Here is a 14,924-nt window from a genome sequence, read left to right on the forward strand (position 1 = left end):
CAGACTTTACTCGCCAGTGAAGACTCAAGTGAGTATGTAGCCTTTTTCTTTCTTTGGGGCTCCTCAAACTAAGATCTATTCTATAGGAGTGGCCACTTGCAAGGCTGGAGAAGTGGCTCAGTGGTTAAGAGAACTTGTTTTTGCAGAAGAACTGGGCTTGTTTTGTAGCAGCCTCAGGGCAGCTCACAACCATCTATAAGTCCAGTTCCAGGGGATCCAACACCCTTCTCTGGCCTCCATGGACACAAAGCACTTAAGCGGTGAGACATACATGCAAACAGAGCATTCTTAGACATAAATAATTTTTAAAAGAATATTCATTCATCATGATCTAGAGGGAGAAAATGACGAGAATCTGAGCTCGGAGCCAGACAGAAATCATTTTTGAAGGATGCTTCATAGCCAGCGCCCCCTGCTATGACACTACACAGGACAGGCAGCTGTCCTGTACCCACCCCCTGCTTCTCAAAGAAGGTCCAGGAGAAAGGAGGAGGCCTGCATGAGTTGAGTCTTCACCAGCTCCCAGCTAACTCAGCTAGCATCTCTAGTAGTTTCTGAAACTTCAAAATAGGAGTTCAGTCTGTTTGTCTGTCTGTGTCTGTCTGTCTGTCTGTCTGTCTGTCTGTCTGTCTTCTGTGGGGTCATTGTGACCTAGGGATGAAGCCCAGGGAGTAGAGTCCTAGCATATAGGAAGCCCTGGGTTTCGTCCCCAGAACCATAAATATTGGGCATAGTAGTACATGCCTATAATTCCAACACTTGGAGGTTGAGACAGGAGGATTAAAGTTGAAGGTCAGCCTGGGCTACATGAAACTCAGTCTCAGAGACAGAGAGAGAGAGAGAGAGAGAGAGAGAGAGAGAGAGAGAGAGAGAGAGAGGAAAAGGAAAGAAGGAAGGAAGGAAGGAAGGAAGGAAGGAAGGAAGGAAGGAAGGACGGACTGTCATGGGACTTCATGAGTACTAAGGGAACCTCATGGGAAGCCTTTAGTATAATCCCTACTAGAAAATTCACTCCCACAAAGGATCTATACATAGGACCGTGTCCTATGGCCTTTCCTCTGGAGGGATTTGAGAATGGATGGGCAGGAGCTCCAGTGGCCCAATCAGTTGGCATGTTGCACTTAGGTGAAAGCAGATGAACACGTGCCCTGGTTTTAGTTCATTTGGAGATGGGGACAGTGCAGGAGATGAACCCTGGGGCTTGCTTATGCTACAATAAGTGATCCGCCACTGGGGGCCCCACCCCCACCATGTTAAGGATTCCTGCCTTTACACACAGGTGTCATCATTTCCAAGCCTGGCAATTATCAGTTAATACAGGCCAAGGGCCAGGCCCTCCTTGGTGAGAGGTCTGTGGTGTTAGAGACTGAGCTAACCCTGGTAAGTACCTTTAATGCCTGAATCCAAGTACCTGAGTGATGGTCGGGATACATCCCCCTGAAAGCAGGTGGTGACAGCAGGTGGTGACAGCCCAACCATGGGCAGTGTGGCACCTGCCAGTGCGTGTCGCCTCTGAGCAAGACCCAACACAGAATCATAAGCTTAACTAAAACACCTAGAGGTTTGTTTTGTTGTGATTTGGTTATGGCTGTTCTTGAAAGCCAACTTTGTAGATGGTAGTGTTTTTGTGAGATCTCTGGGCGCGCTTGGCTATGCAGAAGTGCTGTAGTGAGTTCTTTGGACTTGTGAAGGGAGAAGGGATAGATGGGACTGTCGGTGAGGTAGGGTACAAAGGGTCAGGAAGGATTGGTATGACTGTCTCAGCTCTAAGGAAGGCAGGGATGTCTGTCTCTCTGTGTCATCCCAGCACAGCCGTCACCAGAAGCACACATTAGAAGTTGCACAGATATCCACTTGCATCTTGACATGGGAGACACACTGTTCTCCCCATGGGTCCAGACCTGCATCACCCAGGTGACACTCTTCATGATGCAAGCCTCTGCCAGGGCTACTATTTAGGGATGGATTCTCCAATGGCCAAACAAGAGCTGTCCCTCTGTGCACCTGCCTTGGCCCTGTCGCAGCAGGATCCCCCGCTCCCATCTGTTCAAGCCCACAGTACCCTGCACACAGAAACTACTCAATGGCTACTTCTCAGACCAAACCCATCCAAGTCCCCCATTTTACAGATGCAGAATGGAGGCCCACATAGAGAAGCTAATTCAACCCAGGTTGTTTAGTTCAGTAGGATAGAGCAGCACTAACCATAAGCACTCCACTGGGCCCAGGAACAACAGAGTGTCTGCCTTCAGCCCCCAAGACCTTTGCCTTTTCCCAGATCTGTGTGCTGGAGGAAGACTGCCAGACCTGCCAGGGACAATGAGTGTCCCATGTCACCTCAACCAGCTCTGCCAGCTGAATGGTTGGGGGCAGGAGGATCTGACATTTGTGTGCTTCCTTCCTTGTCTGGCCATCCTCCTGGGACACCCTGAAAAGGGTTATTAGGGTGCACCGTGGACCCGACTTAACAGTGAGCACCTGCACGGAGGGCAGCAGGAACTTCAGAAGCCCTTCCTGACAAGCAGGCTGGAGAGCCAGTCAGATGAGCCTCGCGCCCCACTGAGAAACATCTGTCTAAACGTCCTCCGTGCTTAGGTTTCATTTCAAAGGGGAAAATTCGTTACAAAATGGAAAGAAAAAAAAATTCTCCAACTGTGGCTTGGGCAAATAAGTCAGGGCTTATCGAGCCTTCTGGAAAGAGAAAGGAGGGTTTTTGCACGCAGCCCTCAGCCTTTCTGCAGGAAGAACAGGACCTGAGGCACACAAAGAATTCTGGGAGCAGAAGTTTGTGTGCACAGCTCAGACCAGGAGAGCTCAGCCAAGCTCACCAGGAAGCTTTATCCCAAGAAGCAAAGAGGACCCAGCTTGGCATGGCAGAGTGACTGCCTCCTCCATCTGTCTGTCCACCCACTTTCTCAGTAGTTACCAAGCTTGAACTGCTCAAAGAACCTTGACCAACTCTGGAAGCCGGTTATCTACAAGAGAAAAAGGAGACACTAGAGGCAAGAACAAAGAATCATGGGAATTAAGATGGCTTCTGGTCCAGAGATTATAGAGGGCTTCCTGAGGAAGAGACATTGAGAATGGATGGAATGAGGAGAGTCAGAGGCTTGGGGTGGGGACTGACTGCACAAGTAGAGCAGAGTGTGATGTGCTGAGCAATGGGCACATGCCCAGCATGGGTGTGTGAGTGAGAGGTGCTAAAAGGCTGACAACACCCTTCCACTGTGGCAGGAAGCTGGCAGCCAGCAGTCCCAGTTCCCGTTTCTCTTCTGCTGGGTTGAGAGCCACCCTTGCAGCTCCCATCCCTCCCTCTTTCTCTCTTCTGTTCTAAGTGGACACAGAGGTAAAGACACAGGCAGGGACCCAGACCTGTGAGGTCAGGAGAAGGGAAGGTGCAGGTTAAGACCAGACACCAGGATGCAAAAGGCCACCTTCATAGCCAGCCCTCAGAGTGACGTCACATCTGGTGTCTCGTCTACCCATTCTACTGGGGCTTCAAAGCGTCTGCATTGATTAATATTGACAATGGTTTGTGCAATAGAAAGTTTCCCTGAGTATCAGCAGATGGACTGCCAGTATGAAAGTGTAACATTGTTTTACCCACCATGAAGAACTGGGCTGGACCAAATTCTGTATCCATACCAGATGCTCCCAGGAAGGCTGAGAGGCTGCTAACAAGGCATTTGGCCTCAGCTCACACTGTTGTTTCTACAGACCCACCCTCTCCACTGCCAATCTGCCTCCAGGGGCAACACTAACCCTCCGTCCACACCCTGGCAAACTTCAGTGATGTGGTACTTCGTCAGAAAGATTCAGGGAGGGGATGGGGGAGAAGGAAAAAGATGGGTTGGTAAAGTGCTTGCTATGCAGGCATGAGGACCTGTGTTTGGCCCTTAGATCTGGGGCATTGTGGTGCATGTTTGCAATTTCAATGCTAAGGACTCAGAGACAGATGGATGCCAGGGGTTCCCTGGCTAGCTAGCCTAGCCTAACTGGCAAGTCCCGGGTCCCAGTGAGAGACCCTGCCTCAGAAAACAAAGTGGATGATAACTGGAAAATTGACCTCTGGCTTCTGTGCACACAGGTGCACACACACACACACCACATACACAACAAATACACGTGTGTGCATGCACCCAAGAGAGTGGGAGGGGAAGGAGAGAGAGAGAGAGAAAGTTAGAGTTGGGGGGGTGAGTTGTGTGATTATGGAGGGTAGCCATTTCTAAGACCTGCGAGGAAAATGGGCAAACTAGAGACCAGCAGGACGTTCCAATCTAGAGGTTGGCAAATGTGAGAGCCAAAGAAAGCTGATATTTTTACTCACATCTGAGAACAAGGGACTCTGGTGCCCAAGTTCAAAGGCAGTCTAGCAGGAAGATTCTGTCAGTTGGGGCAGATCTTCACGCAAATCGCAGATCAGGCCATCACCAGAGTGAACAAGGCCCACCCACGGCATAGCAGACAGTCTGCCCTACTCAGTCGACTGATTTCATTGCTTCTCTGTTCAGAGTAATATTTAAAAATGGCGGCACCTGATCTGGCTTGTTCTTAAGTGGCCGCCATGTTCCCAACTAGATGCAACCAGAGGTCAAGAGCGCCATGTTCCTGCACCAGCCCTGACACCCACGAGACGCTGTGACCACAAAGCTCGACTGAACCCCAGACAATACCCACCATGTCTGCAGGTCCTTCATCCTCTCCTTCCTCTCCTTCTCTCTTTGCTCCTCCCACATTAGCTCCTCCCTCATCAGTTCCACTGCAAACCACTGCAGCAGCAGCAGAAAACCATCCTCCTATGCTTCCCAGGTACAGAACACCCTCACGGAACACCTGGATAGCATTTGACCAAATATCTGAGCTACCTGTGGCAATCACACTGACACATAACATTAACTCTTACAGTGAATGTGCTTGCTTAAGACCTACACAGAGGATTCTGATCTCAGGAGAGTTTTATGGAGTCAGGGAGGGTAAGGGAAGTGTTGGCAGAGTGGCCTCATTCATTTTCCCAGCTGCTAGGAGGCCAGGCTTTGCCAGGTGTCTGGGCCAAGGTGGGCACAAATCCCTGCTGCTCACCCTAGTTCTGGCAGCCCAGGGTAGGCTCTCCCTGTACACACAGACACACAAACACACACACACACACACACACCTGCAGCCCTGAGCCCCCATGCCTCAGGCTCTCTGTCTCCTGTGCTCTGTACCTCCCCCACTCCATCTTGAACACATTAGCCACTAGGCTCACACTGGCTGGAGGAGATTACATTTTCCATGGAAGGAGAGAGAGAGAGAGAGAGAGAGAGAGAGAGAGAGAGAGAGAGAGAGAGAGACCCTGAAGGAGGACTTCCTTTCATTCTCTAGATTGGTGAGGCTCTCACACATCATGCTGATGCCAGGAGAAAGTGAAGCCAAGACAGAAAAGGGGGTTACAGATGGCCAAGGGTGGTTTTGGGGTCTGAGGCAGTAGAGAAAGGACCAAATGATGACAGAATGGATCAGAGAGGAGAGAGCCCAGGTCACCTTAGAGAAATGAGTGCACTGGCTTTACAGAGGGGAACCCAGTCCACACTGTGAGCTTCTAAAGTCTTTGTAGGGGGGAGGAACCACTGACCTTGGAGTCCTGGCTCTGAACTGGCACCTAGACAGGCTTCCAATGTGGACAAACTGATTTTGTAACCAAAACCGTGTATCCGTCCATCATGTACAAGTGACTCATTAAAACTGACTGGCTCATCACTGATCATTGAGGTTCCTGGGACACAAAGGGGAAACATTACAGAGTTTCCTACCAGTGGCCAGGAAAGGAACAGAGCCTCCAGTCTGCCCTTCTTAAGCAAACCCTACCAGCCTCCAGACTCGGGATCTCCGGCAGAGGCTGGCTCTGTCGGAATTTCTCTTCTGCTTTCCTAGACGCCCAACAGCCACTAGTGCTCACGGGCTCTGGCTTCCAGCATCTGTGTGGGAGCCGAGCTGCTCACACCTGCCTTGGCAGACACAGGCAATAAAATATGTGGCTGGATTTAGAGCAGTGGCCCTGCCTGGCAGCTTTCTACCGTCCTCAACTTGGCGCAGAGAAAAGAAACCTGGAGGCGGGACACCGGGCCCTAACATAGCTTTGTCTCCTCCTGTTCTATCCTTGCTCTGGGTTCTGGATGCCTCTTCCAAGGCTGTCAGGAAAGTTTTTTTTTTTTTCCAGCTTTTGTAATCTCAACACCCATTACCAAGTACGCAGAAACATCTGGAATTCTGGGTTCCCTCTCAAGGAGCTGTTGTAAGGAGGACATACAGAAAACAAAAGAGTTTCAGAGGGCAGGCGAGATGGCTCTGTAGGGAAGAGTGGTTGCCACAAAACCTGACCACCTGAGGTTGATCCCTGGGACCCACCTGATAAAAGGAGAAAAGCAACTCCTGCAAGCTGTCCTCTGACTTCCACACATGCACCGTGGTATGTACACACACACACACACACACACACACACACACACACACACACACGGTAATTTTAAAAAAGAAAGAAAGAAAGAAGGAAGGAACACGATGTTAATGGTCTGTTCACCACTTAAGCTGAAACAGGAATCTGTTCCTCATTGTCATGTGTCTCATAGCACATTAGTGTGGCGGGGTGTGCACACGCATGTCTGCAGGTGTGTGTGTGTGTCTCATAGCACATTAGTGTGGCGGGGTGTGCACACACATGTCTGCAGGTGTGTGTGTGTGTGTGTGTGTCATAGCACATTAGTGTGGTGGGGGTGTGCGCACGCATGTCTACAGGTGTGTGTGTGTGTGTCATAGCACATTAGTGTGGTGGGGGTGTGCGCACGCATGTCTACAGGTGTGTGTGTGTGTCTCATAGCACATTAGTGTGGTGGGGGTGTGCGCACGCATGTCTGCAGGTGTGTGTGTGTGTCTCATAGCACATTAGTGTGGTGGGAGTGTGCACATGCATGTCTGCAGGTGTGTGTGTGTGTCTCATAGCACATTAGTGTGGTGGGGGTGTGCGCACGCATGTCTGCAGGTGTGTGTGTGTCTCATAGCACATTAGTGTGGTGGGGGTGTGCGCACACATGTCTGCAGGTGTGCACGTGTGTGGAAGCCAGAGGACATCAGCTTTTGTTCCTCTGCCATCATCCATCTTGTTTTCTTTAAGGCAGGGTCTCTCATTGGCCTAAAGCTAGGCTGAGCTGAGCAGTGAATCCCAGGGGTCTATCCGCCTATCTCTGCCTCCCAAATACTGGAGTTACAAACACACACGCCACCGTGCCTTTCTTTTTGACGGTGCAGGGGCGGGGGGGGGGGGTAATCTAAGAACCTCGATCAGGTCTCCTGCTTGCAAGGCAAGTACTCCTGACAATAAGCTGTATCCACAGCCTGAGCTAAATGGACGTCAGGATGCATCCTGCAGAGTCTTGCAGGAGAGGCTATGAGGTGAGATGTCAGAAGGGAAGCTTACAGGCCAGGCGTGTGTACACACACATACCAGAGAGAGAGAGACAGACAGACAGACAGACACACACACACACATACACACCACCTCTAACCTATGCCCTGCTGGGAGCCCAAACAGTCCACAGGTAGACTTCTCCATAGCATTCTCCCTTGGCATAGCCCTCCTTATAGGGTGGCCACAGAGGAAGGCCTACATCTATAATGCTGGCTGCCAACCCCCCTTCAGCCAAAGCACCCCACCATCGCCTCCCTAGGAAGAATGTTGGGAGCCCACAGCTAGTGACGCACGGCCCTCAGCCATGGAAGGCCCCTGCTTGCCGCAACCTTTTGGTTTCCCATACTGTCTGATGCCCATACCAGAAGATATTGAGTATCCAGTACAGACAGCCCCTCTGGCTCTGAGCCTGCATATGGCCATATAAAGCGGAGGCCACAGTGGGTGGTGGGGCTGCCAGACCCCAGGGGCAATTTGGCTGCTCTTGGCAATGACGTGACCCTTTCTCAAGCTTCAGCAGTTAGCTCCTCAGAGTAAGCCTGAATCATTCCCTCCAAACCTCAAACCCGCCAGGCACATGTCATGCCCAGACTCCAGAGGGAGAGGAGGCAGCCCAGTCTCCCTCTTTGGCAAGACATTGGGGCAGCACAGAGGAAACTGTCCCATAAGCTCTCTAGTCCCAACCTTGCCACAAGCATTGCCCAGTCAGCTTCCCTCTCAGAGCGTCTCATTTCTGTGTCTGTACTGTGGGGACAGTAAACCCCGCCCTGATCCCCAGAATGTGCCAAGAACCCCCAGAGAAATGAGGTCTGGGGAGAATGGAGATAAGACAGAGATATTCTTGTTCTTTGAGAAGCACTGCCTGGTCTTGCTGAAGATTTGGCCATGAGGACTTAGTGAATTTACTGCCATGTTGCCCCATCCTAGCCACTGCCAGGACACATGACTAGCTGCTAGTGGCCACCAGTCTTTATGCATAGCTTATCCATGTACAGTCCCCCTTTCTATGTCTTAGTGAGTCTTAGCATTGGTGACATAGTGAGAGGTTGGCAGTGAGCCAATGCTTAGCCCCATTTTGTAGCCAGAAAAACTGAGGTTTGATTGGTTGAATTTCTCCAGACCATGAAACAAGGTCTGGGATTCTCAGCTAAGCTCTCCCATTATCAGGACCCTCCAAGTAGCCCTGGACCTCAGTGTTCCACTTAGAAGTGCAGTGAGGAGCCCACCCAGGGCATGCTGGGAGTGAGCCCTAGAAGACACGTGGACGTGGCTATTCCAGAAGACAGCAGTGTTTGTCCTAATCTGGATCATGCTATGGCGGGTCCTCCTTGAAATTTCAGCATCCCATCTAAAAGCCTTCCATCTCCCTCCCCTCTCTGAAAGAATGGAGCAGTATTGCCTATCCAATCTGTCCCAGAATTAAGTAGCCAAAAGTTGTCTAGACAAACAGATTTTATAGGCCCAATTAACCCCTGCCAGTGAGACACAGGCACACCTAATAAGGGGCTATATTTAGAAGTTGTCATTATCTGGCTCTCTGGGGAGAAACCTCGACTCTTATTTCATAGACATTTCCTTTCTAACAAAGCTCTGTCAAGCCCCAATTCAGCCTGGCAACTTTTCCTGACAGCCACGGAACTCCCGGCCACGGTGCTGCTGTCCGGAGCAGAAGCATCGTGGTGGGCAGCTGCTGTAAGAGCCGGGTCAGGAGAGGTCTTCTGACCCCTTAATCCCATTCCTGTGTGTTCTACAGCTCTCAGAGTCTGTCAGATTTACTGTGGTGAGCTGGGGTACCCATCCCATGACAACACACTGCCTCCAAAAAGGGATGGTGTGTGCACATGTGTGTGTGTGTGTCTGTGTGTGTGTGTCTGTGTGTGTCTGTGTGTGTCTATGTGTGTCTGTGTGTGTCTGTGTGTGTGTCTGCGTGTCTTTGTGTGTATGTGTGTGTGTCTTTGTGTCTGTGTGTATCTGTGTGTATGTCTGTGTGTCTGTGTCTGTATCTGTGTGTGTGTGTATGTCTTTGTGTGTCTATGTGTGTGTCTATGTGTGTGTATATCTGTACACACCTATGTATGGATACTTGAACACTCATACACATGTGTGGAGGTCAGAGATTACCCCTGGTGCTTTTCCTGGGCACCATCTACATTGTGTTTTGGAGGCAGTCTCTCACTGGCTTGGAACTTGCAAGCTAGGCTAGACTGCCTGGCCACTGAGCCCCAGAGAGGCACTCATCTCCACCCCATCGCCCCAGTGCTAAGATTACAAGCATATAGTGCCATTTCTGACTTTTTGTGTAGGTACTAGGACTCGAACCCAGGTCCTCACGCTTGTACAGTAAGCACTGTACCGAACGAGCTGTCTCCCCAGCTTAGAGGCCAACATTCTTAGCTCACTATTAGCTTAAGCCTTGGAGGTGCCCAAGGCCCCAAGAGCTCCAGTTGTACCAGAATGCCACACACTGACGGGAGCAGTTGGCCATCTAGGCTTCGCCTCAGGTCACAGCTTCCTGTGGCCTCCTGGGATAATACTGCCATCTGGAGGTTGGGATGAGGCATAAACGCCAGTGGTGCACGACTAGAGCCCCTCAGAGCCAGCATGTCAGTGTCACTCACCACGCACAGGGAGTGCTGTTCTGTCAGCTTGCACGGATATGTTCCCAGGCGTACAAGCTTTTCCTCTCTGCACGGGGTGTGGCTCACTTCCCTGGGAATGTGTGTTTGTGAGCAAGGGGTGCTCTTCCTTTATTGGAGTTGGGGTCAGGGGGTGATGGCTGCAGGGACTCATAAACAAGGTGGCTTAAATGGCTGGAACAGGTCTCCCACAGATGCAGAGGCCAAGACTAAAGCAGCCTTCAGTCTGCCTCCCTTCTCACCCTGGGACAGAATCTTTATTGATTCTTCTACATGCCAGGGGTACCTGGTGTCCCCCAGCTTGTAGCTACAGCGTCTTTAATGGCCTAGACTCCTCTCCTCATATCTCTCCTCTGCATCCCTCCTAAAGCATCTTCCTGGTCACGGGGCCACCAGACTCATTCAAGATTGTGTGAAGCTAGAACCTTGTTTTATTCCCATTTACAAAGGGCCTTCTTCCATAGAACACAAGACACAGGCACAGGCAGATTCCCTGGCTCCTTCTTCCATCTGGCTGCTGTCCCCTGACACAGATTTAGTGAGCCCTGAACAACACACGTCACCTACCCTGAGCAAGCCAAAGGATTCCCGATGAGATGGAAGGAGGCTCCCATGGTTCCTCTGCCCTGAAACCAACCATGGCTCCCTCAGCTCCTCCCTTCCCATGGCAGTGATACTGCAGGTCTTTATACCCAGACCTGGCACAAAGTCCTCCCAACTTGCTACTGAAAGCCCAGCTTCCCTGAGAAGGAAAGTCCTTCACCCCTTCCCATCTTCCTCTCCAGCTTCCCCGTCCCCACGAGGCCAGCCTCTGGGGGTAGTAATGCCACCCCAATCACTAGGCTCCTCTTCTCTCTCTTCACAGGTTGGTTGTAGGTGCCCCACTGGAAACCAATGGCCATCAGAAGACAGGAGATGTATACAAGTGTCCAGTAACCCAGGGCAACTGTACCAAGCTCAACCTGGGTAAGCCACCACTGGCCTCTTCTTAACTCAGGTACAGAGCAGGGTCTGGCACATTTCCATGATCATAGTCATGTGATTCACCTCAGCCTGTGTTACATACAGAGCAGACTCTGACGAGTGTCTACATTCGCAGTCACCTGCCTCTTCCCTGATGACCAGCGAGGTGTGTCACTATGCTCACACCGCAAGCAAGGAAGCTAGTGCTCGCCTTGCAAGCTTGAAGACCCAAGTTCAAACTCTTAAAAGCCACATTTGAAACAAAAATTCCAGACATGGGACTACACACTTGTAATCCGGGTGATAGGGAGGCTGGTATCATTGGGGCTCAGTGGCCAGCCAGCCTAGCAAACATGACAAGGTCAGGGCCACTGAAAGATAGGCAACGGGAAGAAGACACCTAAGGTTGTCCTCTGACACCTACCTGCATGCATACATAAAGAAAGAGGGAAGCGAACCGCCGGTGGCTCGGCCCTTAAGGCTCCCGCCCGCAGAGGGCGCCCCGTCTCTTGGTGCGCCGGTTCGAGTCCCGCCGTCTCCCGCGTCATCTCGTGGGAAAAAAAAAAAAAAGAAAGAGGGAGGGCTGGAGAGATGGCTCAGTGGCTAAGAGCACCGGTTGCTTGCTCTTCCAGAGGTCCTGAGTTCAATTCCCAGAAACCATCTGTAATGGGATTCAATGTCCTCTTCTGGTGTGTCTGAAGACAGCTACAGTGTACTCACATAAATAAACTAAATAAATAGTTTTTAGAAAGAAAGAAGGAAAGAAAGAAAGAAAGAAAGAAAGAAAGAAAGAAAGAAAGAAAGAGAGAGAGAGGAAGACAGAGACAGAAACAGGGCAGGCCTGAGGCCTAAGAAATGAGGCATCTCTCCCTCAGTCACACAGCCTGTTGCCTCTCAGAAGCTAACCCCAACTTAATGCCATCCCTTCAGTGTCCCACACTGTACATCTTTCTAACCCATCCACTGCCCGTGTGCTCGGGGCTTTTCTGTGTCCCTGGAACAAGTGTGTTCATGTTTCTGATCTTGAAACAGGAGCGCTGGCAGCCAGACCTGTGTATGGTCAACAGCGTCCAGGGGACTAAGCAGGGTCACACCCTCCTAGGCAACACTGCCTATCCACTTCCCACCACACAAAAGTGAGACTGTGCCATCCAACAGATGAGGAGGTGACAGCAGAAGGAAGCAAGGGGATCTGCCCAGGACCACCCAGCTAGTGAGCAGTGTGCTAGACTCTCAAGCCACTTGGCCTGACTGCCCTGCAACCACTGCAGCGCTGCGCCCTCATGAAGGTTTTCCTCATTTTCCTCATGGAAACACTATTCAGCCTGTGCTAGAACAGAAACCAAGGAAGATGCTGAACGGACACACATACACACACACACACACACACACACACACAGAGAGAGAGAGAGAGACAGAGACAGAGACAGAGACAGAGACAGACAGAGACAGACAGAGACAGACAGAGACAGACAGAGACAGACAGAGACAGAGAGCACTCCACCCTACTAAAGGGCAGAGAGACTGTGGTTTGTCTTCACCAACAAAGGGGAGAGATTCTAATGGGCCACAAAGCCATAATTCTCAAGCCTTTCCTGGAAGATTGGCCTCCCCAGGTCTTTTTTTTCCCCTTCTCCAGCAAGGTCCCCTGCCCTAGAACCTCACCTGAGGATCCGAGGAGGAGGGACTCGGTAGGGCAGCCCATAAGAGGAGATGGCTGTGGTTCTAGATACAAACGTGGAGGGAAAGGGCATTGTCCATGAGAAATCCCAAAGATATTGCATTCCTGGGGTCACCAATGTCTGGTACATGATGCCAGAGGCTCCCACAAACCACATGGGTGAAGAATCCAACCCCCAGCATTGCTGGGCCTAAGCTTTAGTGAGAACACAGGGGAAAGGAGTCTGGTTGGTGCCTCAAGTCCTCCTTTAGGCACAGGCTACCAAAACAGGCCCAGGAAAGCCTCCCCTTCCAGCTGTACAGCTGTGTGTCCTTGAGAAGCTTCTGTCTGTCTCTGAGCCTCAGATTTTGACTTGATGACCCCCTAGGACCTGTTCTAGACCTGATCTGCATCCTTACAGGGCATGGAGTAGCTGCCTGGGAATGTGGCCCTGTTTGTGGAGTGCTTGCCTAGTGTGGTAAAGCCTGGTTTTCATCTCTAGCATCTAAGAACGGAGGGGTACATCCGTAATTCTAGCACTTGTGAGATAAAGGTAGAAGTGCAAGGCCAACCTTGGCTACGCAATGATTTCTAGGCCAGCCTGGGCAACATGAGACCCTACCTAAACAACAACAACAAACAAATAAACAAACAACAACAAAACACACCACCTGAGAGAAGCAGAAAGAAAGAAAGGACCTAACAGCTGCCCTGCCTCCACCCTCACTCCAGTCTGTCCTTGCAGCATAGCTGTCATGGTCACCTGTTGTTCTGGTCCTGGCCGGCTCCCAGCCTTGGAAACAAGGCCGCTCTTCAAACTTCAGTACCTAGCACAGCACAGCACAATGTAGACTCTCTCGGATTATAGAATCCCAAAGCCCACTGCAGAGGACACAAGTCTCCCTACAGCAGCTTAGGACTGACACATTCCAGCCTCTCCATTCCTTGTGTCCTAATACTTGTGCACACACACCTACACACATACACTCACACATACAAAATTACACACACGCACATAAACACAAGTACACATGTACACACACACACACACACGTGTGCATGTACATACACATACACACACATTCATGTGCACATGTGCATGAACACATACTTTGCTTCTGGGGAATCCAAGCTCTTTTCCATCCCTTCAGTGTCCTGAAAAGAGGACCTATGTCATTGTCCCCACCACAGCTGTGAGGACACCAGCTGCATAGGGTGGCTCCCTGTGAGATATCCTTAGCATATGGCAGGTGTGCAGGTGTTTAGAAAAGGGGTGTTAGATGACTGAACTTCAGATGGTAAGTGTTACTAAGAGGGATAGGTGGGTACCCTGGATGGGTAAGTCCTTGCACAGAGAAAGCCACCTCTGTGGATGCCATGGTATAACTAGGGTGCAGTCAGCTGGGAAGAGAAGGCAGAGCTCTGGATGAGGAGGTAAAGACTGTATTGTGTGGGCTCATTGTGTGACCATGTGAGGTTACTCGGACTGTGTGGGCTTTGGTGTATTCATCTCCCAGAAAGCTGTGAGGAAAGTATCAGGGCACATCTCAGGAAGATCTATGCTGCCCTCCAGGCATGTGATGGTCTCACTTCAAGTGACTCTCTGCAGCACACTCTGGGCAGAGGACAAACCAAAGAGGGTGTGACTGAACACCTTGCCTCTGTTCCAGGCAGGGTCACTCTGTCCAATGTGTCTGAGAGGAAGGACAACATGCGCCTTGGCCTGAGCCTTGCCACTAACCCCAAGGACAACAGCTTCCTGGTAAGAACAGCAACCCCACTGCTGTCCCCAGCCTTACTGCCTGCACAGCCCCACTGCACAGGGTGTGAAGCCTGGCCACACATCCCCACACACATGCTTCTGTGCACCCCCTGCATGACTGCCTCTTCCACCCTTCTCATGGTTCATCCCTATGGACCAACAGGGACAGGTCCTGATGGGTGTGGGTCTTCCTGTTGGCTGGGCCCTTTGCTTCAGTGGATAATCCAAAAAGGGTTGAGCCTTTTTGTGTTTGTACCTGGGGAGTAGCCTGGGAGCTGGGTTCCCTTCTCAGTGGCCTTGCTTCCCAGGGAAACCCATCTTTGGTTCTTGGCCAAGAGCCTGACCCAGTGGTTTTGACAGCAAATTCCACAGAGGAGAAGCATTCTTTTTTCTTCTTCTCCTAGTCAAAGTGTCATTGGGCCCCAAAGCCTGGAAATTTGCCCAGTGAGAGCCTTTCCAGAC

The 14,924-nt window shown here is 51.0% G+C and overlaps 1 protein-coding gene across 1 annotated transcript in view; it reads left to right on the top strand.

Moving 5' to 3' along the window:
• The window catches only part of Itga11 (integrin subunit alpha 11), a 106,866-nt gene that overhangs the window by 40,251 nt on the left and 51,691 nt on the right, over positions 1 to 14,924 (top strand). The window contains exons 3-4 of the mRNA XM_076925711.1: positions 10,943 to 11,043; positions 14,371 to 14,462. Of these exons, the coding sequence (XP_076781826.1) occupies positions 10,943 to 11,043; positions 14,371 to 14,462 (193 nt within the window). The remainder of the gene's footprint in view (positions 1 to 10,942; positions 11,044 to 14,370; positions 14,463 to 14,924) is intronic.

This window comes from Arvicanthis niloticus, chromosome 26 (assembly GCF_011762505.2).
Source record: "Arvicanthis niloticus isolate mArvNil1 chromosome 26, mArvNil1.pat.X, whole genome shotgun sequence".
NCBI lineage: Eukaryota > Metazoa > Chordata > Mammalia > Rodentia > Muridae > Arvicanthis > Arvicanthis niloticus.